Source organism: Echinops telfairi, unplaced genomic scaffold (assembly GCF_000313985.2).
Source record: "Echinops telfairi isolate 266 unplaced genomic scaffold, ASM31398v2 ScPeMD7_57;HRSCAF=196, whole genome shotgun sequence".
NCBI lineage: Eukaryota > Metazoa > Chordata > Mammalia > Afrosoricida > Tenrecidae > Echinops > Echinops telfairi.
In genome coordinates this window covers 2,900,073-2,927,561 of record NW_022103955.1, presented here as the reverse complement: position 1 = coordinate 2,927,561, position 27,489 = coordinate 2,900,073, and the positions used below count along the sequence as shown (strand labels likewise).

The 27,489-nt window shown below is 40.6% G+C and overlaps 1 protein-coding gene across 1 annotated transcript in view; it reads right to left on the bottom strand.

Moving 5' to 3' along the window:
* LAMA1 (laminin subunit alpha 1) overlaps positions 1-26,326 on the bottom strand; it is a 267,694-nt gene extending 241,368 nt beyond the window's left edge. The window contains exons 1-4 of the mRNA XM_013004706.2: positions 26,141-26,326; positions 25,137-25,233; positions 20,726-20,793; positions 20,320-20,392 (exon numbers count right to left, since the gene is read on the bottom strand). Of these exons, the coding sequence (XP_012860160.1) occupies positions 20,320-20,392; positions 20,726-20,793; positions 25,137-25,233; positions 26,141-26,326 (424 nt within the window). The remainder of the gene's footprint in view (positions 1-20,319; positions 20,393-20,725; positions 20,794-25,136; positions 25,234-26,140) is intronic.
* Between the last annotated feature and the right edge of the window lie 1,163 nt (positions 26,327-27,489).

Genomic DNA, 27,489 nt, shown 5'->3' with positions numbered 1-27,489 from the left:
ACAAGGCTGAGTAGAGATTGGTGACACTCGTAATGGTCTTACCCGTTGCTTTGTTCATCCAGATGGCAAATTATTCAGCATTACTCTAGGTTAATGTAAAGAAAAAATTCCCAGAAGACAGAAAATTAAACTGAAAGAGACCTAAAGGCTAAAATCGTGTGGAGCTACAAATTGCATAGGGAACACAGATTGGATAATGGCATGGGAAAGGCTTGACAGAAAAGCAATCACTTCTTTCAGAGAGGCTGCCAGGTATTGAATATGATAATGTCCTCGTGGTGCTTACTCACTGTTTAACTGCATTGCCCTCACACGTTAGAAGCAAGCTGCTACCCAAATTAAAATGTAAAATATAAACCATGTAGACTTCATGAACAATGAGTATTAAAGTACCATGTTTTGCTTTCAATACAATGAACAAAGAAATCAATCTTGAACCAGAAAGTGAAGCAATCTAATTGTTTCAATTTGTAGACAGACGTACAAACCCCAAACTGAGGTGAGTGGGAGATTCTGATATAAGCACCCATCAAAATAGTTTCTCTCCACTGTCAAGTCCATTCTGACTCATAACAACTTTGAGACAAAGTAGAACTGCCCTTGTGGGTTTCTAAGACTATAAATCATTAGGAGAATAGAAAGCCCCTGTCTCTCCAGCAGAGTCTCTGGTGACTTTGAACGGCTGGCCTGTGGTTAGCAGGTGAGCTATAAGCCATTACACCACAGGCATTGTTTCTCATGAATAGAATCTGATGGATCAAAACAACCAGAACTCCTACCGTGTGTAGTTGCTGAGGAGCCCCGGCTGTGTAGTGGGTTACGTTTTTGATTGCTAACCACAAGTTCAGCCATTCAAACTCACAGCCTCACTGTGGGAGAAAGAAGAGGCTTTCCACTCCCATAAAGACTTACACTCAGAAACCCACAGGGGCGTTCGACTCTCCCCTGTAGGGTCACTTGGAGCCAGCATGGACTGGCTGGCAGGGGGTGGGGCTTGGTTTGATTTGGAGGCCTGTTGACATCAAGCAGGGCTTATTTGAGTGTTCAGTATTTCATTTTACTTGGATCCAGAATCAATTCCCATAGAAGCAACAGCTAAGAAGTCAAGCAACATACCGTCAGCTAAGAAGTCAAGCAACATACCATCTGGGACAAACCTCTGTAAAGTGTGAAAGAGCAACAGTGTCATTTCAAGGACAAGGACCTGACTCAGGCCTTGTTAGTTTTGATCCTTCATGTACAAGGGAAAGCTGTGCTGTGAATAAGGAAGAACAGAGCAGAATGGCTGTGATTGAATTACAGTGCAGGGGAAGACAATTGAAAATACCAAGGACTGCCAGAGATCAAACAAATACGTCGCAGAGGAAATCCAGCCAGAAGCTTTCTTAGAAGTGAGGATGGTGCGTACTGTGGGTACACTATCAGGACAGAGCGATCCCTGAGAATTAACCTCATTCGTATGCGTGAAGAAGAGCAGGAGCCTCAGTGAGCTGGATGGACACCGCAGCTGCGACAGTGGCTCAAAGAGTGAAGACTGAGCGTGGCGAGGCCTTGGTTGGTTCTGTTAGACATAAGGCAAAGTTGGAATCAACTGGATAGCATCTAACAGTAATATAGAAAGTCCCCGTTCTCCAGCTCTATGGGAAATACAGCTTCTCTCCCATTTTCCTACTGTCAGCTGTGTAGGCGAAGATCTCTCTCGAAGTACAGTGCTGTCAGTGATAAGATTATATCTATCCTCCTTCCTGGGAATCCAATCAATACAACTATCAAATTATGTACCAAATTATTCAAAGTATGTACCAACCACAAAAGCTTATGATAAAGAAATCGGAGAATTTTGCCAAAGTCTTCGATCTGAAGTTGATCAAACATGCAATCAAGATACATTGAGTATTATTGGTAATTGGGATGCAAAGGTTGGAAATGCAAAAGAGGAAGGAATTGTAGTTGGCAAATATGGCCTGGGGGACAGAAACACAACTGGAGATCACAGGATAGAATTGTGCAAGACCAACGACTTTTTCAATGACCTTTTCTCAATAACACAAGCAGCAACTGTGCACATGGACTTCTCCAGAAACAATACACAGGAATCATTTCTTTCTCATTCACTTTAGCTATTACATTTAAGAGCAAGTTTCAAAGTCTCTTCAGAGATGCCTTTTGGTCTATTTTTCTTGTTTTTGCTTTATATGATTTTCCATAAATGAAATCCTAGGTAAATCTATAGAGACAGACACTGGATTAAAAATTACCTAAGGGCATGGCTGAGGGGAGATAGGGCGCTAACAACAATGATTGTGAGAAAGAAGAAAATGTTCTGAAATTGATTGTGATGATGATTGCACAACTCTTCATAACATAGTTAAATTATTAAATTGTGTGATATTTGAATTATATGCCAATAAAACTATTAAAGAAAAAAATGATCTTCGGCTTTCTTCATATATGACGCCAGCGATGTCATCCCACAATGCACTGTTTTTCCGTATGTTCAAGGCACTAAGATGGACTCTAAATGCTGGTGGGATATGTTCAGTGACTCCGGTGGAGCTGGGTTAATGTCTTCACCTTTAATTTGAACATTAACAGTTATTCTGTTCCACATTTGGCCCCGGTCTTGCTTTGGCTGATGCTGTTGATCTCTATCATCGCCGCTCACCGATGTGCTCAGTGTGATTGTTGTGCGTGCCCGCTAGGGAGATCCCCACGTGTGGTTGCCTCTGTGCTGCTCAAAGAGCATTCCTAGTGACTCAGCTGTTAGTCTTGCAGAATTCTATCATTGCGAACCCCAACATTGTTCCTGGTACCCAGGCTCTCTTGTCCAATCCACACGAATTGTCAATGCATCTTCATTGTGTATTTGATCGATTTCAGACTATAGAAGTTAGTAAAAATCTTCAATTTTTAAAAATTCGGTATTCATGTTTGGTATATAAATTTGAATAATAGTCATATTAACTTCCCATTAGGCAGATGGGTCATATTCTATCATGGACAACATTGTACTTCAAGATATACCTTGAAATTGGTTTGTTTTTAAAAAAATGAATGTGATGCTTTTACGCTTTACTTTGCTATTTTTGGCATAGTAGGCCATATGACTGACTAAAAATGGGCAGAACCAGTGCACTTCAGATTATGACCTAGGATATGGATCTAAAAGTATTCCATTTCATTAATTTTCCCGTTTTCCTTGACTCATATTTATACAGTCCATATTCCATATTCTAATGGATATATACAGCTGATTCTTCTCATTTTGAGTCCTGTCCCACAAACTACTGAAGGTCCGAAGAGATTTATTCAGTCTCTGAGGAGACAACTCTTCTTCAGTCATCTTTTTATTGCCTTCAACATGAAGGGCTCAGCTCACAGCTCACAGCACTGTATCAAAAAGTTGCCCTGCTAGCCATAAAGTTTTTACTGAACACTTTCTATTTTTTTCAGAAGTACACTGTGGCAGTTACATAATTACTGTCATTTGAGGAAGGGGTGGGGTCTAGCCTGTCAACAGGTTATAGCCAATGCAGCCTCTGTGTGGCCGTGGCCTTTTCCTGAGGATTCTGGGAACTCCTGTCTTCCTCCCCAGAGGCAAGACAACACACACTTTCTGTGAGACATTCCTGCTGACAAGCCACGTGGAGCTAAGCTGATGGATCCAGAGCCTTGGAGAGGCAGGAGTCACATGGAGACCCCTGCCAGTGCTGAAATGCTTCCGCCACCACTGGATCCACAAGACTTTCCACCCACTGGCCTGTGATCTTCCTGCATTCAGTGTCATTGCATGTGTTGCGTGAGTCTGAAGAGAAATTTATAGACTGGTATCAGACATATGGACTAATATCAGACTTATCGACTTGATCTGGACTGGGCTGGGATGTTTCCTTAATATGCAATTACTCTTTGATATAAAGCTCTCTCTTACACACTTGAGTGTCTCTGGATTTGTTTCTCTAGTCAACTCAGACTAACATACATCTACCCCGTTGTTCTTTAGAGTCTGTCTAAATCTGAAAGCTCTGCTGCAACCTGTCCATTATGAGTGATCCTGTGAGTATTTGCTATGCCTATGCCGTAGCTCCAAGATCACAACAAAGTACACACCTTCATAGTATGACAAACTGACACGCAAGTGTGGAAATTCAAACACTATTTCCAAAATTTTACTCATTTTGCCTCTCCCCTACAAAAAGTGAATTAACTTGCAAGCTTCTCCATCTTAGCTGAATATAACTCCATCCTTTCAACTTTCTTATATCCATATCCAATCCACCAGGGAGTGTGGGTAATTCTATCTTAAAAACATTTCTAGATGGTCTCTCAACACTTCTCTTTGCTAACAATCTTGTTTGAACCATCATCGCTTATCCCCTGGAAGACGGAAATCGCTTTCTGTCCCCTCTCTCTATTACCACCCCTCAAGAGTCTATTTTTATTACATCATAACAGGTATTATGACACACCTGTTCCCATTTCACCACCTGTCAAAGTAAAAACCTTCACAATAACTTTCACAGGAGCTTCACATGATCTTCTTGTCCTCCGGTTATCTCTATGATCTTGTCTCCTTACTCTCCACTGGTTCCCTTCAATTCCTGGACTACCAGGGATATTCCTATTTTAAAACATCATACTGGACATTTACTCTGTCTTCAATGAACTTCGCTCATATATTTGTGTGGCCAAACCTCTCACTGACTTCAACATTTATTCATATGTCATTTTCTCTGAGATCCATCCAATTTAATATTGAAGATTATCCCTAGTCCTGTATTCTGTACTCCCGATTGCATTCTGCTCTATTATTTTTGCTTGTTTCTTTGACACTTATCCTTATATGATTTAATTTATATATTTTATTGCTCTTGCTCTCTTACACACAATAGAAAGTGAGATTCACATGAAAAGAATCTTTGTTCCTATTGTTCTTTTCAATCTTTCCCCAAGTACTCATCACAGTGCATGGCATATAGTCGGTTCTCAATGTTTTAAAAAACAAATTAAATAAAAAATAAATATAATGCATAATCTCCAAAACAGTTAAAAGAGAAACAAAATGGGAGCGATAATTTATGATACAAAGAAGGCAAAAGATAACAGAAAGTGAACAAAAGCCGAGTAGGTAAGTAGAAAACAACACATACAATAATGGTAGAGACAATTAAATGAACATATCAATTACAATACGTATTAATGGATTCAATGTTTCAGTGAAAGGACAATAGGCTTTACAGTAAAATTACTAAGGAAAAAGATGATAAGCGGGTTATACAAGCCACACCTAAAACATAATAATACAGAAAGGTTGAAGGGTTTAAAAAAGGAATATGACAAACAAACCCTGCAGCACTAACCCAAAGACACCTGTTGACCAACTAGTAACAAGAAGGAACTTGGATGGTTCAGTGACATAGTACTTGGCTGCTACCCTCAAGGTCAGCAGTTTGAATCCATCAGCCACTCTTTTTTCACCCTTGTAGAGTTTCCAATGGGAATGGAATCATATATGCTGCTGTTATTTAATAGAAGATAGTTCAAACTACATTTTGAACCGTGGATAAAAAAATACCATTATTTGGGTTATAATCTTAAGGACCAATTTTCTTTGGAAAGTTTCTGATTTCATTGCAACATAAGAAGTTGTTGTCTTTAGTGAAAAATGGCAGCAAATCCTTTTCCTCTTTCCATAAAATGTAAGTTTTCCTCCGGGTTGAGGTACATTCTTTCCCTTTTATCTGGAAGCAAGCAATTCTGAAGACTTCTCTGAACAATTTAAGCCCTTGATCAGGTCACGCAGCTCATTCCTGCCAAGATGTTCCCTCTGGGAAGAGGATCGGATCGCCCTGCTTTCTGCCTCACCTTTCTGTGTCACCAGCTGGCAGCTGATGATTCTGAAAAGGGCCGCGGCTAGCACAGGGCCCATGGACTTGCGTCGGAGTGGCCTGGGAGGCCTTCTTGATATAAAATGATTTCTCAATATAAAGTTCTTTCTTCTGCGCAGGGGAGCGTCCTTGATTCTGTTTCTCGAGACAACTCAGCCAAGCACTTCGAGGAGTAACAGCAGACCCCATTAGGAAGCTGACAGTTCAAAGTTGGGTTTTTATAGACTCATTCTTTGGGGAATGACATGATTGAGAATTACTTGTACTCCATGAAACAATTCTCAGTCCTAAGGATTGCCAGTGATTACCCAACATGACAACAAACAAACAAACAAACAAACAAACAAACCCCAAACAACCTAGCAGATAACTCATCCCATGGTGGCTGTAGTGCAACACACCTGGAATTTTGTGACTGAACGGCCCATCAAAGTGTTATTTGTATCTTTGGTTTTATTCAAAATCTAGTAACACATGAAAGTCCAATGATTTTTCAGATGTATTGGCTGAATTTAGGCGGATGGAAACAGACTCTCCAAAAGGCCAATTGCCGTGTTTCCCATGAGATTGATTGTAATCAAAAAGCAGCTTGTACCGTGACGGTTTGGGTAGTCAGAAAACCTGAGTTTTAACTTGTTCTACAAATGCTTGGGCAAGTATCATCAATTACCTCGCCTCTATGAAATCAGTATCAGTGATGAAATAAGGAAAATAATGCCACTTTATCTTCCTGCCCACAAACTTGCTTTAGACATCAGAAAATTAAAGCAAGACTTGTTTGAAAGCTAAATATTTTAATGCAAATATTAATTTTCAAATGAGTGAAACAAACAAAAAACAATCCACTTAGGAGATAAAATGAGAAAGAAGGATTTATTTGGAGGAAAGCCTGACATGAATGCAGGGAGATAGTCACCTACATAAATGGACTTCATGGTTCCAACTCAAACCAATGCAAGTAGGCAAAGCCTAAGGAGCACATCCATCATGACGCCATCAGTGATTGGTTAGTCATTGGTGGAGGTCCCAAGGAGGATGAGTTAGAAATGGATAACGGACTTCTTTGGGATAATTGAGTACAGAGGCTTACCTTGATTGATTTCAGGAGCTAATTAAAGACGTTTTTAATCATAGGACTATATCCTTCAAATGAGATTGTAAAACATTGGAGTTTTGTATCTAAACAACTTATTTAACCAGATATTTCAGACATTTTAAAAATTCATTTTGGTACAAGGACATCATATCCCAGAAATGAATTGTTGAAAAAGAAACCCTTAAATGGTCTGCAACCTTTGGCAATAGGACAGCTCAGTACCCTCTCAAACATTTCTCTGTATGACATCGATTGGAAAGAAGTAGTTCTTAGGTTCACTTTATAACAAAGACAACTATATCAAGATTCTGTTCCTGAGAGAGTATTCCTTCCATAGCTTGGGTTGACCACTCAGAGAAAACCCTCTCTAGTTTCAGCAATTAGCATAGGGGTCGAACCAGAATAAGCCAGTCAGAAGCCCTGTTTATGCTTGCCTTTCCTCTACAGACCAAGCACTAGGATTCACTAAAGCAAACCACGTGAACGGTCATCTTCTCTCTTGGAGGAAAGAAGAAAGCACGTTGGCAAAGTCAGCACCTCAGGTGGATTCCTTCAGTGGATGGGGTTCTGAGTTTGGAACAAACCAGCTATTACACATTTGCATAAGCCAGAGGGCTCGTCCTCAGGGTACTATGGTCTAATGAGGTCAGAAAAAAACAGCTTTCCTGAGGCACAAGGGTTTCTCTGATTATACCCCGTGATGTTCCCCCACCACCACCACCCTGCCCTTATTTTGCTCTCCATATCCCAAACCTCATAGCAGGGCATTGCCCCCAATAATGTCACCTGGGACTGCTACTGGAAAGTTCTATTTGTCTGTGATTCTTCCCTCATCACTACAGGTCTCCAAAGCTGTCTACTCAACCATGCCTCCTGATTTAAGAAGAAATGATAAAGCCATTAGCGGCACCCACTTACAGCTGATCTTACAGAACCTGACCCCTGTCTCATCTCTGTTCAATTACAAGCTCTATTTTCCCAAGTCGGCTGATGCTTTATTTATGCTGGGCAGGCGGGCGGCACACTAGTCTTGTCAGAATAGCAAGTGCCCTGGCAGGAGCATTGTGCTCTGCTGCATTTGTGTCACACGTTTGCTACACAATGAGAGAATGAAGCGAGGGGGTCCCAGGAGGCTGGCTATGATCAGTGTGAAGCTAAGCAGCACTTCTCCATCTACCGGAAGAAACATTGCTCTGAATTGATTTGCCATTTGCAAAACCACAATCCTAATACATGTTTCATTAGGGGGGTGCTACCAGCTCTCATGAGGACACTGGCAACCTCTACAGATTTCAAATCTATTTGAGATCATTTTTAGATTTCTGCTTAATTTTTGAACTACCACCACACACACACACACACACACACTGTGGTAGTCAGATAATTTTATGTCAACTAGACACTCTTGGCTAGGAGAAAGGTCAAACCTGTTAATCAGGTCACAGCCTGATGCTGTGTCCTTAGGGTTGTGGCCTTGCCTCTCTTTCTCTCTCTCCTCCTTCATCTAGCTGGCTACCCTGAGAGCTGCCATAATCCTGCCACGTTCCACTGACCGGGCATCCAGAGGACTCTGCACCCGCTGCCCTATGATCTTCCTACAGTCTGCATCATTGCTTGTGGCTGTGTGAGTCTGAGGAGGGACTTACAGACTAGTATTGGACTTATGGCTTGTTTGGGATGCTTTCTTGATATATAATTCGTTCTTGATATAAAGCTCTCTCTTATACATAGATGAGTGTAACTGGATTTGTTTCTCTAGCCAGCCAGGCCTAACACACCAAAGCCAAACTTACTGCCCTCATCTAGATTCTGGCCCATAGCTACCCCGTGGGTTAGAATGGAACTGCCCCTGGGGGCTTTCCAAGGCTGGAAATCTTTATAGTAGAGCATCTCATCTTTATCCCAAAACACACACACACACACACACACACACACACACACACACACACACACGGCAATTCTACTCTGTCCTATAGAGTCACTATGCTTTGAAGTTGATTTGACTACACACAACAACAATATGTGTGTGTCCATACAACCACTCATGGGGAAAAATCATCAAATTTTACACGACTTCCAGAAATTCATGGAAAAGTTCTATTATTGTTTCATTTTCCCCAAAACCCTTTTTGAAGCCCCTCCTCCATATACAAGTATATGCATTTATATACAGATGAGCTTATCTCTCTAACTCTATTTGACATATAAAGGAGTGCTGGTGGAGTAGTGGGCAAAGCATTGGGCTGCCAACCTCAATGTTGCTGGTGCTTTTGAAATGTGTCTCTCTTTAGTCTGCAGTTCCAAAAACGACCGATTGAATGACACAAGTCCTATTAGCAAGGTTTTACTTTGAAGACTATTGCAAAGGTCCAGCCATCAGAGAACAAGACCATCGGAGCCAGTTTATGAAAAGAAGAGCAAGAAAGACAACACAGGACAGAAGGAAAGGACAAAAAGGAGGAAGGAAGCTGGAGTGGCTCCCGAGACTGGCTGGTAGGATTGGTTAAATCGAGGGTGAGGGAAAGGGAAAGGGGAAAGTTAAGAATGGTTCCCTAGTTTCCTAACCTCTTTTCCAGGTAGAATGGTGATAAAAAGGAAAGGGATTTGGGTTTGAGGAAGGAGGAAAAATACTCAAAATTAACTAAGTTCACTTTGGAATGCTTCTGTGAAATCCAAGTGGCCAACCAAAATTGACTCCACAGAAAATGGTCAGAAGCAGGGCTTCCTTGGCAGAGGCATGCGCACGGCGCTGAGAGTAACTGCTGCGCAGGGAAAGCTCAGGAGAGAGAGAGGAGCCCTTAGCTAAGCAGATGAGAAGGAGGGGTGGGGGATTGAAACTTGAATTTCCAGAGTGAGAAGATAATCAATACCCTACTGAAAGCAAAGCAGGGCAAGTGTCAAGGAGCAGGCACAACCTTCCATTTCAAATAGCGAAGAGAATGGACCCCAAGAAATATCCATTGGCTTGCATGAGCAGGGGGACAGCACGAGAAGAGTTAGTTTACAGTGAGCAGCCCAAAGGTCCAGTGGTCTGGTAGGAGAAGAAAGGAAAATATTAGAATGGTATCCATAGCATCAGGATGGTCAAATAAGAAATGTTCTGGAGGGGAGATTTGAGATGGAAAGAAATTGAGAAGTCTTTAAATAGTAGACAGAACTCTGTTGGTTATTGGATTAGAGCGGCCTGGAATTACACTCAGGAAGACACTCACAGAATCCCATCTTCCACCAAGGCCCACCCCAGAGGAAGCTGACTGCCAAATCCGGCAAGTCACTTGTCAGAGTTACAAAGACATCCTTGGCAGAGCCAGCATCCACAACCAGCTCACATTTTTATCCGAATTTGACAATTTTATTCTTTAGTTTGTCACCCTTAAGATTTTAATGTTCTGTAGTAAATATCTATGCCACATTGTACAATCTTTTTCATTTCTATCAGTCTTTGTTTATTCATAGGTGAAATGGACATACTTATATTTGCATAAAGAGTTTGTGACTATTAAAGGAATAACACTTGTAAAATACTTGGCTTAAAATAAACTCTAAACACATGTTAGTTATTTTGCTAATACCTATTCTTATTCTGAGATGTTCCAACCACCTTGAACTTTCCCAGGTTCAACCTTTCCAGGTGTTCACACCACATTCATTTATTTCAAGTTCTTTTCACATGATTTTGCCAGGAATCCTTTGTTACACTCTTCATTTGGTGAAATCTCTTTTTTCTTATTGTTCTCAGCTTAACTGACACTTGCAGTAAATGCCTTCCCCAGCCCTATCAAACCATGCTAAACATACCTACTACATCTCCTATTATACAAATTATACTTCACTGTATAGCAGAATAATATAAAGAATTGAGATTCTAAAGTTAGTTCAGAAGGCCAAAATTACATTATGTTACACACAGATCTTTATATTCATACATGTACATATTCAATCATTCACTTTAGTTGTCATCAACCCATCCTACACAACTAATTTTCCATCCAGTATTGAGAGAGCAATGCAAGAATGTAAAAGTCAGACATACTGCAAATGTGCTTGATGCAATGTATGTATGTATGGATTGTGATGAGTTGTATGGGCCCAAAATAAAATGATTTTTTAAAAAGAAGGAAAACAAATGTCTAGAAAATGATGACAACATATGTACAAATGTTCTTGATACAATTAATGTATGGATTTGTACAAGAACTGTAAGAGCCCTCAAAGAACAAAAATTCATATCATTTGTGTGCTCACCTTCCCGATATGATCGCTGAGGAAAAACGGATGAATAAGCAAATGTGGTAAAGAAAGTTGATGCTCTCTTGCTATTAAAAGAGATAGTATCTGGGGTCTTAAAGGCTTGAAAGTAAACAAGCGGCCATCTAGCTCAGAAGCAACAAAGCCCATATGGAAGAAGCACACCAGCCTGTGTGATCACACGGTGTCGAAGGGATCAGGTATCAGGCATCAAGGAACAAAAAAACCATATCATTGTGAATGAGGGGGAGTGCAGACTGGGGACCTAAAGCCCATCTGTAGGCAACTGGACATCCCCTTACAGAGGGGTCGCAGGGAGTAGACAAGCCAGTCAGGGTGCAGTGTAAAAATGATGAAACATACAACTTACCTCTAGTTCTTAATTGCTTCCTCCCCACCCACTATCATGATCCCAATTCTACCTTACAACTCTGGCCAGACAAGGGCATGTACACTGGTACAGATAGGAACTGAAAACACAGGGAATCCAGGATGGATGATCCCTTCAGGATCAGTGGTGAGAGTGGCAATACAGGGAGGGTGGAGGGAAGGTAGGGTAGAAAAGGGGAACCGATTACAAGGATCTACATATAACCTCCCCCATGGGGGAAAGACAACAGAAAAGTGGGTGAAGGGAGACATCAGACAGTGTAAGATATGACAAAATAATAATAATTTATAAATTATCAAGTATTCATGAGGGAGGGTGGGGAAAAATGAGGAGCTGATACCAAGGGCTCAAGTAGAAAGCAAATGTTTTGAGAACGATGATGGTAACAAATGTACAAATGTGTTTGACATACAACGGATGTATGTATGGATTGTGATAAGAGTTGTACAAGCCCCCAATAAAATGATTTTTTAAAAAATCGGACATACAGTAATTCAAAACCTGACAGCCCTCTGGTCAGAGTACATCATTCTCTTTTCCATGGTATAAGTGTCCTAGAATTTACTCTAGACCATTCCAGTCTAGTAAGCATAGCATCCAGCATCCCTTTCCAACTAAACACATCAAACATACATGTGAAGTCAGACAGTCTGAAATTTTGTTTAAATGGATTTATCCTATACCATCATATGATGCAAAATGCCAAATGATTTTTAAGAATCTAGATTATTTTGAATCAGGAGAAAACACTTTCTATGTTGCACATTGGGATAGTTATTTTAAAAAATAATTATTATTGACTATGGTAAGATATTCAACTGTGTGGATCATAAACTACAGATAGCCTTTGAGAAGAATGGGAATCGCAGGACACTACTTTGTGCTCATGCGGAACTTGTACAGGGATCAAGAGACAGTTCTGAGAACAGAACAAGGGCATATAGAATCTTTGAAAATCAGGAAAATGTGCATCAGGGTTGCATTCTCTCACCATACTTATTCAATCTGTATGCCGAGCAAATAATCAGGGACTCTGGATTATATGACTAAGAATGCAGCAGCAGGATTGGAGGAAGGCTTATTAATAACCTGCAATGTGGAGAGGACATAGCCTGGCTTGCTGAAAGTGAGGAGGGCTTGCTGATGAAGATCAAAGAGTGCAGGCTTCAGTATGGATTATAACTCAGTGTAACGAAAACCCAACTCCTCACAATGGGACCAGTAGGGAACATCATGGTAAATGGGGAAAAGGTTGATGTTGTCAAGGACTTCATCTTGCTTGGATGCACAAGCAAGGCTCACAAAGCAACAGTTTAGAGATCAAACAACATATTGTGTTGGGTAAACCTCCTGCACAGGATTTCTTAAAAGTGTTGAAAAGCCAGGATGTTACTTTGAGGACCAAGGTGCGCCTGACTGAAAACATGATATTGTCAATTGTCTCATATGCATGTGGACGTTGGACATGGAAGAAGGAAGAACAAAGCAGAGTCAGTGCATTTGGATGACGGTGCTGATGAAGACTATGAAAAGAACCAACAAGTTTGGCTTGGAAGAAGTCCAGCCAGAAGGCTCTGCAGCGGCAACGATGGCAAGATTCCATCTCACAGCCTTTCAACATGCTGTCAGGAGAGACCAGTCCCTGGAGAAGGACATCGTATTTGGTGAAGTGGAACAGCATTGAAAAAGAGGTAGACTTTCGATAAAATTGATGGACACAATGGCTGCATCGATGAGCTCAAACGTAAACACAGTGGTGAGGATGCCGTAGGATGAGAGTGTGGTCCATTCTGTTGTACACAGGTCACTATGAGTCGGAACCAACTCAATAGCATCTAACAACAACATCTGAAAAAATAATTATGTTTGATCTTTACTTAACATCACATAAAAATAAACACATTTCAGTTGGATCAATGATTCTTAAGTTTAAACTTAACCCTATAATGCTGAGCGTGGCATTTTCTTAACATTTAATTAATATATTTTGACTGTTATATATCTTGATAACTGTGAAAGAAAAGAATAAAAACCAAAAATTTTTTTCCTGAAATTAAAAATGCAGGCATTATAGGGTTAAACCTAAATAAATACTGTACAAGAAGAAGCCATGTAAAAAGTATGTGGAAAACTTATTTTTGCCTCGGCAAAGAGAAGGTAGCATTTAAAAGATATGATCTGGAACACAAAATTCATGAGTGAGACATCTTCTATAGACATATATAGACATCTGTACATCTAAAGTCTTACTCCGTCGGGGGTATTAGTTTCATTCTATAAAGTCGCTGTGAATCGTGAGTCAGCAAGTGCCGGGCCTCACCTCCTAGAAGAGTACAGGGTCAGCGCCTGTTCACCCCGAGAGACACTTGCACTTACCAGGCAATCCATAGCACTGCTTTGTGTGTTTCCATGTAGGAATGCCCTATTTAATATATGTGGTTGATTTGCTAATATTAAACACACAACTCACCATACTATGACTCATGCCTTAGTGAATCTTATCTCACACATGTATTTTCTCTGGAAGGCAAACTTGATAGTACTGCAACACTACCTTTGGAAGGAAGGTATTTTAAAAAGTAAAATAATTTTAAAATATTAAAAAAACATATCAGACTAAATCAACTATGAAAAGGACACTAGTTTGTAATGTGAGCGATGAAATGATCAAACAAGACAAGAGTGTCACCATATCCAATTTCAGCTGGAAATGTGAGCATCAGATGACTCCATTTTTCCCCCCACTCAATGCATGTCTGAAAGAGACCTTGAAAATGCTACCAGGGTTGGTTTTAAGGTTACAAGTAAATGCGAGTGAGTTTGTATAGAATTGACAAGTAGAGAATCCACAAATCATAAGAAATGACTGTGATTTTTTTCTCATGCTTTGCTGTACTGTCCCCCTGTCTTTCCATGTCCGTTTCTTACATCCAAGGGAGTTTCACAGTAACCCATAGAGAATGTTGCTCCTCCGTGATCCTCAGAGGAGCCAGAGGCCAGGGACCGAGGCACAGGGCAACCCAAGACCACGCAGATCTTATGCCACCACCGATCTTGTAAATAATCAAACAGCACAGATCAGACAGCTGTCCAAAGGAATTGTTTCTGGATACGGAGACTCTAATGTTTCATTTATAGCATAACCCCAGTGAAACTCTCCTACCCCAAGTATGCACAGAAGTTTCCTGGTGGTGTATAGGTCAAATGGTGCGCTAATAACCACAATGTCGGTATTATAAAAAATAGCAGCCTTTCAGTGAGAGAAAGATGAAGTTTTTCTGCTCCTGTAAAGATCTACAGCTTCATAAACTCACAGGGATGATTCCACTCTCGTCACATGGTCAAGATGATGAGTCAGAATCACCCCTGACTGCAGTGAGCTTTTGAGTTTGGGGTTTTGTTTTTCTCATGTATGCACAAGTAGTTATTTCCTAGGTTTTCATTTCTTAGTTCTCCTTGCTGTCATTCTAATTTATAGCCATATACCATCTGCAAATGTATATATATGTCCTTTTCCTAATCTTCATTTTATAAATTTTAAAACACTGACTTTTGACTTCTGATGTCTGTTTCACAGACCAAAGCCCTCAGTCACTGCTTTCATTTCAAAATGGAGGCTAATTTCTAAGATGCGTATAACTTGCACTTTTGTGCTTGTGTCTCTAATGGAATTATAGAAATCTGGGAGGTCCAATTAAGAAAGTAAACATATATGTCTGATTGGAGCTTTGGTGGCATAGTAGTTATGCATTGGGCTGTGATCCACATGGTCGGCAGTTCAAAACCACCAGCAGCTCTTTGGGAGAAAGACTGGGCTTTCTCCGTCCTTACACATTCACCGTCTCAGAAGCCCACAGGGTGTCACTGTGAGTCAGCATGGACCCAAAGGCAGTGAGTATGTCTAATGGGCACCTACTCAGGGTTTGGCTGTACTGTGGTGGTTTGCCGATGCTGGAAGCTATGGCACCATGATTTCAAAGACCAGCAGGTTCACCCATGGTGGACAGGTTTCAGTGGAACTTTCACTGAAAACAGACTAAGAAAAACAACCTGGCCATCTACTCCAGAAAATTAGCCACTGGAAGCCTTGTGGATCCCAACAGAACCTTGCCCAACTTGCTTGCTGTGGACATGTCAGCAAGGGGAATCAATAGGCTACACTATTTTCGTTAAAAAAAAAAAAAAAAAAAGCAAATGAGGGGGCAAGAAATCTTTGGTGTGATAGTTTGGAACAATAACCATATCAATGGACCTGAACATCATCGTAATTCTGAGAATGATGCAGAATTGGACACATTTTGTTATATTACATATAAGGTAGCCATGAGTCAAGCTAACTTGATGCCAGTTTAAAGGGAGACCTGCATTAATGAGTGTTACTGAGGCAGCAGGCAGATGGAAAGGAAGATCTTCTGGAAGCTGGGTTTAGCAAGAGCAAGCTGATGGTAAGAACAACAATCAGATTATTGTACTGCAATCTGACTGTCAGATTATTAGATGAAGCAAGAGGAGAGATTGATGGAGCCTGAAAGGACCAGCTCATGTGGCTTCGGTCAGGACTTTGTCTTTACTCCAAACTCTGCCCTTTTGAAAGAGCATAGCTGAGTTCCACTTTCCCAATTCATTTTCATTCTCACATACCACTATTATCACTGCTTCCATGCTCCAATGTATGCATGCACACACACACACAGACACACACATACACACGGCTCGGAAAATTGTACGTGGGCAATATGCTAATATTCCCCAAATTCCAATCTTGCTTTTGAGATCAAGCGTTCAGATTATTAGCAAGGATTGACTATACCACGTCTGTATTTGCATTTTCCTTTAGGCTTGTACTCATTTATAGTAAATTATTGTACAATGGTTCATCGGAAAATAAGATTTCCAACAATAACCATGTAAAAAATAAGAAACCATTTCCATTTAAATGAAAGTCAGCTTGTCAGTGGAAGAAAAATGTAGAACATTTAAAATCATAGAAACAAGCAGGCTTCCTGTTGTGGCAGAGACTGGTGGAGTCCTTGAGACGGTGCTCCCGTGACATCCTTCACACTCCCCAGCGATCACCTTGAAGCCCAGCAGTAGATAAACTTATAAAGTGAGCAATGATACTTGTGATGAGTGTAGCACTACTCAGAACAATTAACCAGAGGAGCCCAGATGGCAATCTGTGGCCAAACAAGCTCAGAACTCAGGAAAGAAGGATGAATGGGAAGAGGAAATGGAGGAAGAAAGCGGTCAGAATGTTGTCCCATTATTGAGAGATGCCCATGGAGCTGGCATCAACTCATAGCAACTCTTAATACAGCAGATGGGAATTGCCTGTCTCCTGCCATCCTCACAGTGGTTGCTTTGTTTGTTTCCGTCCCTGCACCAGTTGATTGCAATGAGGGCTCTTCTCTCCTTTACCCACACTCTGCCTTTTTCAGGTTACATCAAGAGAATCATGATTAATGTTATGAGAAAAAATGTGTTAAAGGGCTAAAAGGAAAATGAATTTGCTTTGTAAATTTTCATTCAAACCACATTTAAAAATTAAAAATAAAGTCAGTCACCTGGTAGGTAAATCCCCAAGCTAAAGAATGTATCCAATTACACAATATAAATACAGTTTACTGAATATTCCTGATTTCATTGTCTGAAGTCCTCATTATATGGTATGGGAGCTCGTGAAAGCTGATCTATGTTGAGTAGAAAGATTTTAGAGTGGATTTTAGATTCACAAAGGACCGAGTTTCTATTTCTGCAACTTTCATAGCATGCACCGTGTCGTGGGTTGAATTTTAGCCCTACAGAAGAGATGTGAAGGTCCCAACTCTTGTACTCATGAAGGTTATCCTGTGTGGTAAAAGGATTCAAAAGGGCCCATTAAGGTAGAGTGGTTCCAAACCTAATCACTTCTTTGTGGTGTCTTACCAAGGGAGACAGCTATGTGGAAACAGACACACAGAGAGGAAGACTCCGTGTGAAGATGGAGATAGATGCATTGACATGCACAGGAATGCCCAAGCTTCTGGTAGACACTATCAGCTAAAAGAAACAAAGATCAGTCTTCCTCTAGAGTTGGCACTCTGGCTTTTAATTTGCAGAACTTTGGTAAAATGAATCTGTTATTTAAACCCATCCACTTGTATTTTTGCTGCGGGAAAGCCAGCCAAACAGTCACAACAATGACAGGCTGGATGTCTTGGAAACAACTCAGTACGATGGCACATTGAGTGTCTATCTGCTTTGACTTTTAACCAGTTCAGGAAAGAGTCTCATTTAAATATTAAAACTTAATCTTGCCTTCATAAAACCTGAGGCCAGTTCTGTTGGTTAGCTCCCATGGGGAAGAAAAACCTTAGCTTCCACTAATAAAGTTACTAATAAGAGTAGTTAGCAGTATAGGGCAGTGAAGTATGTGTCAGACATTGAACAAGCACTATATGTGCACTAACTCAACTAATCCTTATGGTAACCTAAGAGGTAAGTTATATGAATGACCAGGTTGGTTCCACAGGTGAGGAAATTAACCTTCAGAAAGATTTAAAACTTTCCCATTGTACTGTAGGGGGAAAATGGTGGAACCAGTATTCAAACTTAGGCTTGTCAAACATCAAAATCCTGTAGTTCCATGCATTTGCTAACTTGCCTGCACAGCAATCAGTTTTTGAAAAGGTGCACCAATTAATAATAATAATAATAATAACCTAAATGTGTATTGTGAATTATGAGTTACAATGAGTGCTCACATTAATCATTTCATGTCATCATTTCTACAAACCTCTGATTTAGAAAGCTCTTCTATTTCATGATGAGGAGAGACTATTCGAATGAGAAGGCAAGCTACCTGGGAAATTCACCAGAAAACACAGGTTTTCCCAGTGAAAATCTGCTCTGCCTAAGCACCCAACACCGGAATGTCACATTCCCTCCAAGATAGCCATTTTCCTCATGTGAGGGAGAGAAGGATAACCAGAATGATGTATGCTGCTCCGCAGTCTCCTTTTCCATCTCCCAAATTAATCTTCGGGGTGGAAACATGGCTAGTCACAGGCTTCTCTTTTCCAGGCACAAGAAAAGCCACACTGAGAACCAAAATACTCCTATTTCCTGACTAACGCCTAGGAGACAATCAACTAGGGATTCATTCCTCTTCTTTTGAGGATTTGAAGACTTTTCAAATAAAATATCCCCTCAGTATTTCAAGATGTGTTCAGGAAAAGGTCATGGACAAAAATGGTAATTTGCTGGACCACGAGTCAGGATGCTGGAATTCAACTTAGTCCCAGATTTGCCATTGGCTCTGTCGCTTTGAGCGGTCACTCAGCCACACTGGAGCTCAGCTGAACCATGGATGCACGCAGAGGCAGTAAACGAGACAGCAGGGAGTCCTTCGAGACTTGGCATACTGTGCTTTGTTAAGCCGTGCTGCATGAGCTTGGTTGATGTTCAGCCACTTCAGCGGTTTTGAATCCTGAGATTAGGCTCGGCAGTGAGAGAACACAGCCTTTCGGCTAGTGACGGACTGCAGAGTCTTTAGTGCCTGCTGGTTAAAAATAATCCGCCTGGCTCCCAAAGAGAGTTGTGAAACTTCTTGGCAAAACTAAATACATAACCAGTCCCAGGAGAAAGCCATCACGCTTGGTTAAGCTACAAAAGAGGTTATGAAAAAGGGAAAGGTCTTGGACAAAATGGCTGGCTACAATGTTTGAGCGCATTGTGCAGGACTGGGCGTGCCTCCTTCTGCTGTACCTGGCCTGTTCACAGCCAGCCTCTAGCTCAAATGATCCTTACTGAAGTTGCTGATGACAATTTTTCTTGAGCATGTCTATGACCAGGCTCCCCGCATGACTTTCAAAGACAATAACTTCCCCAGTCCCTCCCAGTTAGATGCTCAATAGGTCATCAAACCCTATGTTTTTTGCATTCTCTCTCTCTCTCTCTTTCTCTCTCTCTCTCCTTCCCTCCTTCCCTCTCCTTTGCATCCATTTGTTTTCTATTTCAATGACTTTCACTATCTGTTTTACTCTTTGGAAAAGTGCCTACGGCCCTGTGTCTTAGAGACTTTCAGAAAACATACGAGTTTTGTTGTGTCAATGGGGCTAATCTAGCTAGTTGAAAGAACTGCTGAATCTACAAAACCTGCAAAATGTCATTCTTGGGATTATGCTAAGCCTGCAATTAGTTAATAAAATCATTACACAGCAAAACATCTAGCCAGTCTTCCTAAATTCAAATTGAATCCTCAAGTTTATACCGACCCCACCCCCATCACCCACTCTTCCTTCTTCGGCATCCGGGCAGCAGCTGTGACCTGGTCCTCTTCCCGTGATGTCAAACCACATGCTGTCTGACACATAGCGGCATGACGGGTGGGAGAAGAGAAAGAAAAAGAGAATTATCAGGAATTTAGTGTATTCCACGCACACAAACACATACCAATGGGGAGAGCAAGAAAAACGAAAGCAGGTTCAATTCCTTGAATGCCTAGTGCCTCCTTCTCGGAATGTGCTGCCCGATTTCCATGATTCTTGTCCTGATTTCATCCAATTAGTTAAGTTACCTCTCTATTTTTCTATGGAAAATAAAGAAGTGAGACAATGAGAATAACCTTGTTGTAAGTTGCTGTCACATTGGTCCCTAACTCACTGTAACCCCTGCACAATGGCACCAAACACTGCACAGTCCTACAGCCTACTTACCATCCGTTGCATACTGACCGTTGTCATTCACAGTGTCTCCGTTGGCTGATTGTAAAGCTGAGTTTGTCTTTGTCTAGAAGCATCAATGAAACCCACACAAAATCTTAGCAACACCCAAGACCCCACTGACAGATGGGTTGTGGCCGCACCTGAAGTGCATTTGCCCAGAATTAACCACAGGTGTCCTCTCTCACTGAGTCATCTCTGTCCCTTGGCAGCAGTTCTCATTTATGGGCCCTCCTGTCCTGAGGGCCACACTCCACACTTGAGGTTCATTAAGCTGCAGTTGCACAACCAACGGTCTCGTGGTTCAGGTCCTTTCCTACAAGGGGCAGTCATTTGATGGCAATGCCTCTTCTCATTCTATTGTCAAGAAAGCCCTTTTGTGACTTAAGACTCAACTTACAGAGGAGTCATTTTCAAAGACAATGGTAGAAAATATAAGCATCTGGATGCTGCTCAAAAGATTTCGGACTAAAAAAAGAAACACAATTTTCAAGATATTATGAAAAATACTTAAAATTCCTAGATTTAAATAATTGTTTAAAATTTATATTTTAAATATCCACCATCTTTTTTCTTCCCAGTTGCACCTTTTTAAGGAGCTGAGTTAGTTTATTGTGCCAACCTGGCCGATAAACACAAGTGGGTTTAATTGAAGGGCGGAGAGATAAATGGTTCAGTGGGCCTCGCCTTTCTACTTCTCGGGTCTCTTGCTTTGTGATGGTCGGACCAGAGTGCAACTGCCTTAGCCAGTTCCCTGCTTTAGCTGGCAAGGGTCACTTCCTGCAAGACATCCCTGAGGAGAAGCCACATGAATCTGCCCCGATGCAGCCCTGAGTGCTGGAGCAGCCATGTGGAGACCCTTGCCAGCGCTAAGATGTTTACACATTCACGGACTGGCTTTCCTCCTGCAGTTGGCATCATTACGTCTGTTTTGTGAGGTGGAGGACTTTGTGGATTGTTGTTGGACATATGGCTTAATGTTGGACTTGTGGGCTTGGGCAGCACTGGGTTGGGATGTTTTCTTGATGCACACTTAAACTTTATATAAAACACTCTCTTATACATGAGTGGATTTGTTTCTCTAAAGTACCCAGACTATTACAGGACCCTTGGCAGTACTGGAGAGGAAACATTGGATTATTAACAGCAAGGTTGGTGGTTCAAACCCATCAACACTTCCACTGGAGAACGATGAGGCCGTCTACTCCCCTAAAGAGTTACAGTCTCAGAAACCCACAGGGGACCTTGGAAACCCTTTGCTGTCCTATAAGGGCGCCATGAGTCAGAGCCCACCTGAAAGGTTTATCACCTCAGAAACCCTATATAGGACGACTATGAATATCAATCGACTTGATGGCGGTGGGAGTTTGCTTTTGTATTTTTTCATTGGTTTGTTTTAACATCCTTTTTACTGACAGTCATAACCGTCCCTTTGAAGAAGAAATTGGAAAAGATGGAGGTGGTCGATGTACACTAGAACTCCTACCCAGACAGAGGCATTGCTAATAAGAAGGGATTTGCATCCATGTTGCATCACATGAGTGCGTGTGGGAATTTGTCTGATATGTATATGACACAGGTATGTGAGGTGGCGTCGCCTATTAGCAAAGCTCCCGTGCATTCCAATCTCCAGTTGTCCCTTGAGGACACACAGGATGGAGGAGTCGTGGTTGGATCGATCTGCCATGGATCAGCTTTCCCATCCTTCCTGAGATTTGGCCTCTCATTAGCAACATCCCCTTAGCTTGTACCATGAGCTTATAGAAGAGCTTGTACTGTCTTCAAGAAAGTACAGAGAGGATGCTTCTTAAAATCCAGGACGAAGAGACTTGGTCTTTCTTACTTTGGCCATATTGTCAGGAGGGATCCATCCCTGGAGAAAAACGTAAAACTTGGTTATGTGAAGGTCAACTTAAAAGAGGAAGATCCTCATGAGATAGATTGATACACTGGACATGAAACTGAGCTCAACATCATAACAATCGCGAGGCTGGCTCAGGACTGGGTAGAGTGTTAGCCTGATGTACACAGGGTTGCTACGAGTCAGAACCTACGTAATAGCACCTAACAATTGATTAAATTACAGACAATCCTGCAAAAGTTGCAACCTGTATGTAGTGGAAATCAGCCACAGAAGCAAGATAAATATTTCCCACTAATCAAGAGCAATAGAAATGTGATACGATTGCACCTTTCAGAGACAGAAAATGTGAAATCTGGAGAAACAGGGCAGTTGCCCTGAGTGTCAGCTCTCACAAGCTTCCAAATGACAGAGGAAAAGTGCAGCTCAGCAATCGAAGCAAACACGATGCCCTCTGTTTCCTGGTAAGTCACGCTCTAAATACTTTCACTGCATATTCTTCTCTTCCAATGAATGACTTTATATTTAAAAGTCAAAAATGCTGTGTTGTTGAAAGAATGCTAACAAACCTATGCAATGTTTGTTGCTGTTGTTTTTTCCTAAATGGTCCTTTGGTTAGAATTACATTCAGTAAACATGACCCAACAGTAGCAAGCCGGCTTGAGGCTGTCCATGGCCACCGGGTCCCTAAGGTACTAGAATACAGGGTGCTGGTGTGTTACAAATAACTCACGAATACAGTACAACGTAACTTAAGGTGTCCTGGTAGCAGAGGGGTTATGCATTGGGCTGATAAAAGAAATGTCGGCAGTTCAAAACCACCAGCCAAGGCTTCCTATTTCTGTAAAGAGTTACAATCTCAGAAACACAATGGAGAAATTCTGGCCTGTCCCATTGGGTCACTGTGAATGGGAATCGACTCAGTGACAGTGTTAGCAATAAACAAACATATTGAAGGAATGAGTCACTGGTTCGAGGGGCTCAGGACCATGGGGACACCAACTACAATTGACATAGCATAGGCCACAAAGATGATGTCCTGCATCCTCCTTTGGTGAGAAGTGAGTTGTGTGTGTGGAGGGGGCTGGTATGTAAAAATTTGTAGGTGGCCATCTAAAGCACAATTGGTTTCTCTCAAGTGCCCAACAGGAGAGAGAAGATAAAGGAAATCTTGCTATGACAGTAACAATCAAGAGTGCATACATAGGAGCTATGCAAGCTGAAAGTGTGTGAGAATGCAAGTAGAACAAAGCCTCTCTCCACATTTGTTCTACTTGCATCCTCACACACTGATTGTTACTGTAACAGCAAGATTGCATGCATAATCGATTTTCAGTTTTATTGCCTTTAACCCTTATACTCCTCCCAGTATCTTCCTTTGCTTTTATCATTTTATGCTTCCCTTCACCCACGGCGATGCCTTCTAGTTAATGATTTCCTTCCCTTCAACACCCACGCCTGGTAACCTTCAAAGAATGTTTTGTTCTGTATCTAAACATTTTGTTGATTTTTTTGTGGTAGTGGTCTCATAAAATAGTTGTCCTTTAGTGGTTGACAAATTTTACTAAGCATACATCTCCCCAGCTTCATGGATTCATTGTTATTTTTTTAAATCATTTTATTGGGGGCTGTTATAACAATCCAGACATCCACTTGTACGTATGTTGCCATCATCCTTTTTAATGTTGCAAGGCATTTCATTGTATGTATGTGCCATGGTTATGTTCTCCTTCATCCATTGACGGGCACTTAGGCTGTGTTCATCTTTGTGCTATTGGGAATAGTCCTGGAATAAACATAGGTGTACATCCATCTGTTCTTTTTTTTTAAATTTTATTTATTTTTAACATTTTATTAGGGGCTCATACAACTGTTATCCCAATCCATACACACATCAGTTGTGTAAAGCACATTTGTACATTGTTTCTCAAAACATTTCCTCTCCATTTAAACCCCCGACATTAGTTCCTTACTCTTCTTTCTCCAAGACATAAGCTTACTCGTGATCATTCTATTTCTTTAAAGAAGCCATCACATATTTTCCCGCAGTGATCGCATCATATCCAGGCCTCCTCACAGGGTCGGAGGGTTCCAATCTTTCCAGACCTTCCCCAGCATTTGTTGCTTTTCACATTTTGTCAAGGTTGCTGTTAATGTTGGAGGAAGATGATCTTTCACCGTTGCTTGGATTCACATGTCTCTGATGGGCAATTGTCACCATCATGTCTTCATGTGTTTGCTGGTTTCTTGAATGTCTCCTTTGGTGAAATGTCTATTCACGCCATCTGCCCACTTTTCAATTGATATGCTTCTTTTTCCTTGTTGATGTGCTGAAGTTTTCTATACATTTTAGTGACTAGTCTTTTTTCTATAAATTACAGAGATTAGACATCCATATGGCACTAATAAACAATTCCCAGTCTGTAGGCTCTCTTTTTCTCTTTCAGTGAAATGTGTCAGTAGGTCTTAGGTGCTGTCGACTGTTTCCAGTTTATAGCAACGCTGTGTGAAGCAGAATAAAACACTGTCCAATCCCCCCGCCCCCCCCCCCATTTCATAATTGTTACATTCTTTGTTGTAATCACTGTCAGTCCATCTCATTGAGAATCTTCCTCGTTTTCTCTGACCTTCTACTTTCTCAAGCACGATGTCCTTTTCCAAGGATTGGTCTCTCCAGACAACATGTCCAAAGGTTGTAAATAAGCTGAAGTCTCATCATCCTTGCTTCTACAGAGCAGTCTGGTTCCACTTCTGCCAACACAGATCTCTTTGTTCTTCTGGCAGTCCCCCATAATTCAAATGCATCAATTCTTCTGAAATCGTCCTTAGTATAAACTTTCATGTGAATATGAGACTGCTGAAAATATCATGGCTCAGGCAGGCAAACCATATTCTTCAAAGTACCATCCTTACTTTTTAACACTTTAAGGAGGTCTTGTGTAACAATTACCTGATGAAATACAGCATTTGATTTCTTGACTGCTACTTCCATAATCATTGACTATGGGTACCAGAAAAATGAAATCTTCGACAATTTCCATCTTTTCCTGGAATATGGGTTGCAGTACCGAAGTTTTTAATTGTCAGGGAATCGACATACCCCTCCCCCTGCCCTTGAAAAGGGGGTCAAAGGCCAAATAAGTTTGGGAATCTATGGTGTAGAAGACTGGCAGACTTTTGTCTATTCATTTTGTCCCCTGCTACTTCGCTGAATTCATTTTTAGTTCTAATAATTTTTTGTTAGGTCTCTGGGGTTCTATGGGTAGGGGTATATAATATGCAAGTAGAGAGAGCTGTGCTCCTTTGCCAATTTGGATGTGTTTAACTTCACTGTCGTGCCTTCCAGCACTGGCTAGGATTTCTTATATGATATTGACTCAGAGTGATGGTAAAAAGACATCCTTGTCTGCTTCTTGTTCACAGGGGGAATGCTTTCAATCTCCTTTGAAAATAAGGTTGGTTTTGTGTGTGTGCTTTGAATTATGTTAAGTAATGTTTCTTCCATTTGGCTGAGCATTTTTATAAAAATAGAGTGTTAGATCATTAGACATTTTTATATTTCTTTTCTGCATTGATTTATATGATTTTGTGGTTCTTTATGAAGTGGATTACATTGATTGTGATTCTAATGTTGAACTATTTTTACAAGCTTAGTATAAATCCCACTTGGTTGTCATGCATTATTTTTTACAAGTTTTTGGATTATATTACCTAAGATCTTGTTGAGGATTTTTGTGCCTATGCTCATGAAGGATATTGGTATATAATTTCTTTCTTGGTGGTAACTTTAACTGGTTTTTGATATCAGGAATTTGCTTGTTTCATTCAATGGGTTCTCCATGTTTTAAAATTGTTGCATTAGAATTGAAGCCAGTACTTCTCTAAATGTTTAGTAGAATACTCCAGTGAAATCATCTGTTCTAGGGCTGTTTCTGTTGGAAATTTTTTTATCACCTGTTCAATATCGTCTTTTGTTAGGGGTCTTTTCAAATGTTCCACTTCATATGGTGCCAATGTGAGTAGGCAGTGCATTTCTAGAAATTTGTCTACTTGTTCTAGATTTTCAACGTTGTTGGAGTACAATTCGTTGTAATATCCTGTCACCATCCTTTGTGTTGCCAATTGTTTCTGTTGCGGCATAACCTACTTTATTTCTGATTTGTGTGACTTTAGTCACCTCCTGCCTTCCCTTTGTTAAATTTGTTAGTGGTTTATCAATTTTATTAATCTTTTCAAAGGACCAGTTTGTAGGCTTCTTGAGTCTTCCTTTTTTAGGTTTCATTGAGACCTTATCAAATTTTTTACTTCCTTTCTTCTGTTGATTGTTGGCTTTTTTGTTATTCTTTTTCTAAATGATGGAAATGTTGGGTTAAGAGGTTGATAATGCTGCTTTCTTCTTTTCAAAAAATTTAAGAGCTTTATTAACATGCAATTCACATATCATACAGTTGAATTGGTTAAAAATATTGACAAAAGTTGTACAATCATCACTGTAATCAATTTTAGAACATTTTCTCCTTCCTTGTATACATTCTTGTTATTTCCTCATTGCTTCACCACGACCACCACCACTCCTGTCATAATCCCAAGAAACTGTTAATCCAGTCACCGTCTCTACAGATTTATCTAGCCTTGATTCAATACAGGGAAAAAATATGCAAAAAAGAACAAAAGCAAAATAAATAAATAGCAATAATAAAATAAAACAGAAAAACCTCAGTTGAAAAGAGAACAGAATAAAAATAAAAACTAGAATCCAAAGGGATAAACTGATAAAGTGCTAACTTTTAACCTAACTACATCTGCACTAGTCCACTTTCCAGTGCACTTTGTTTGATAGCAAAGCTATTCATATTCCTGGTCAATGGCCAGAGGGGATTCACCAGAGACTTAATCCAAATGGGGACTCTGAAAATGGATTTTAGGCTTTCACTATCATCCATAGAACTTCTGCAAACTGGCTGCTCAGAATTTAAGCACTAATATAGTTCCCTCCTGTGGTTTGGATTTTGTTATTGGCAGCCCTTGGATCATATAGACTAGTCTGTTTCTTTCATGTGGACATGGCTGACACCTCACTTACATAGCTGCTTGTTTTAAAACAAGACTTTAAGAGCCCAGATACTAGTCTTTTTGATAACCAGGCTGTGTTAGACAGGGTCCTCTAGAGAGATAAAACCAAATTCTTGATAATATAATATATTTATTTATAAAGGTAATTAATATATAACAAGAAATGAAATGTTAAATCATAAAGATAATTAGATATATAACGAGAAATGAAATGTTAAATCATATACAGA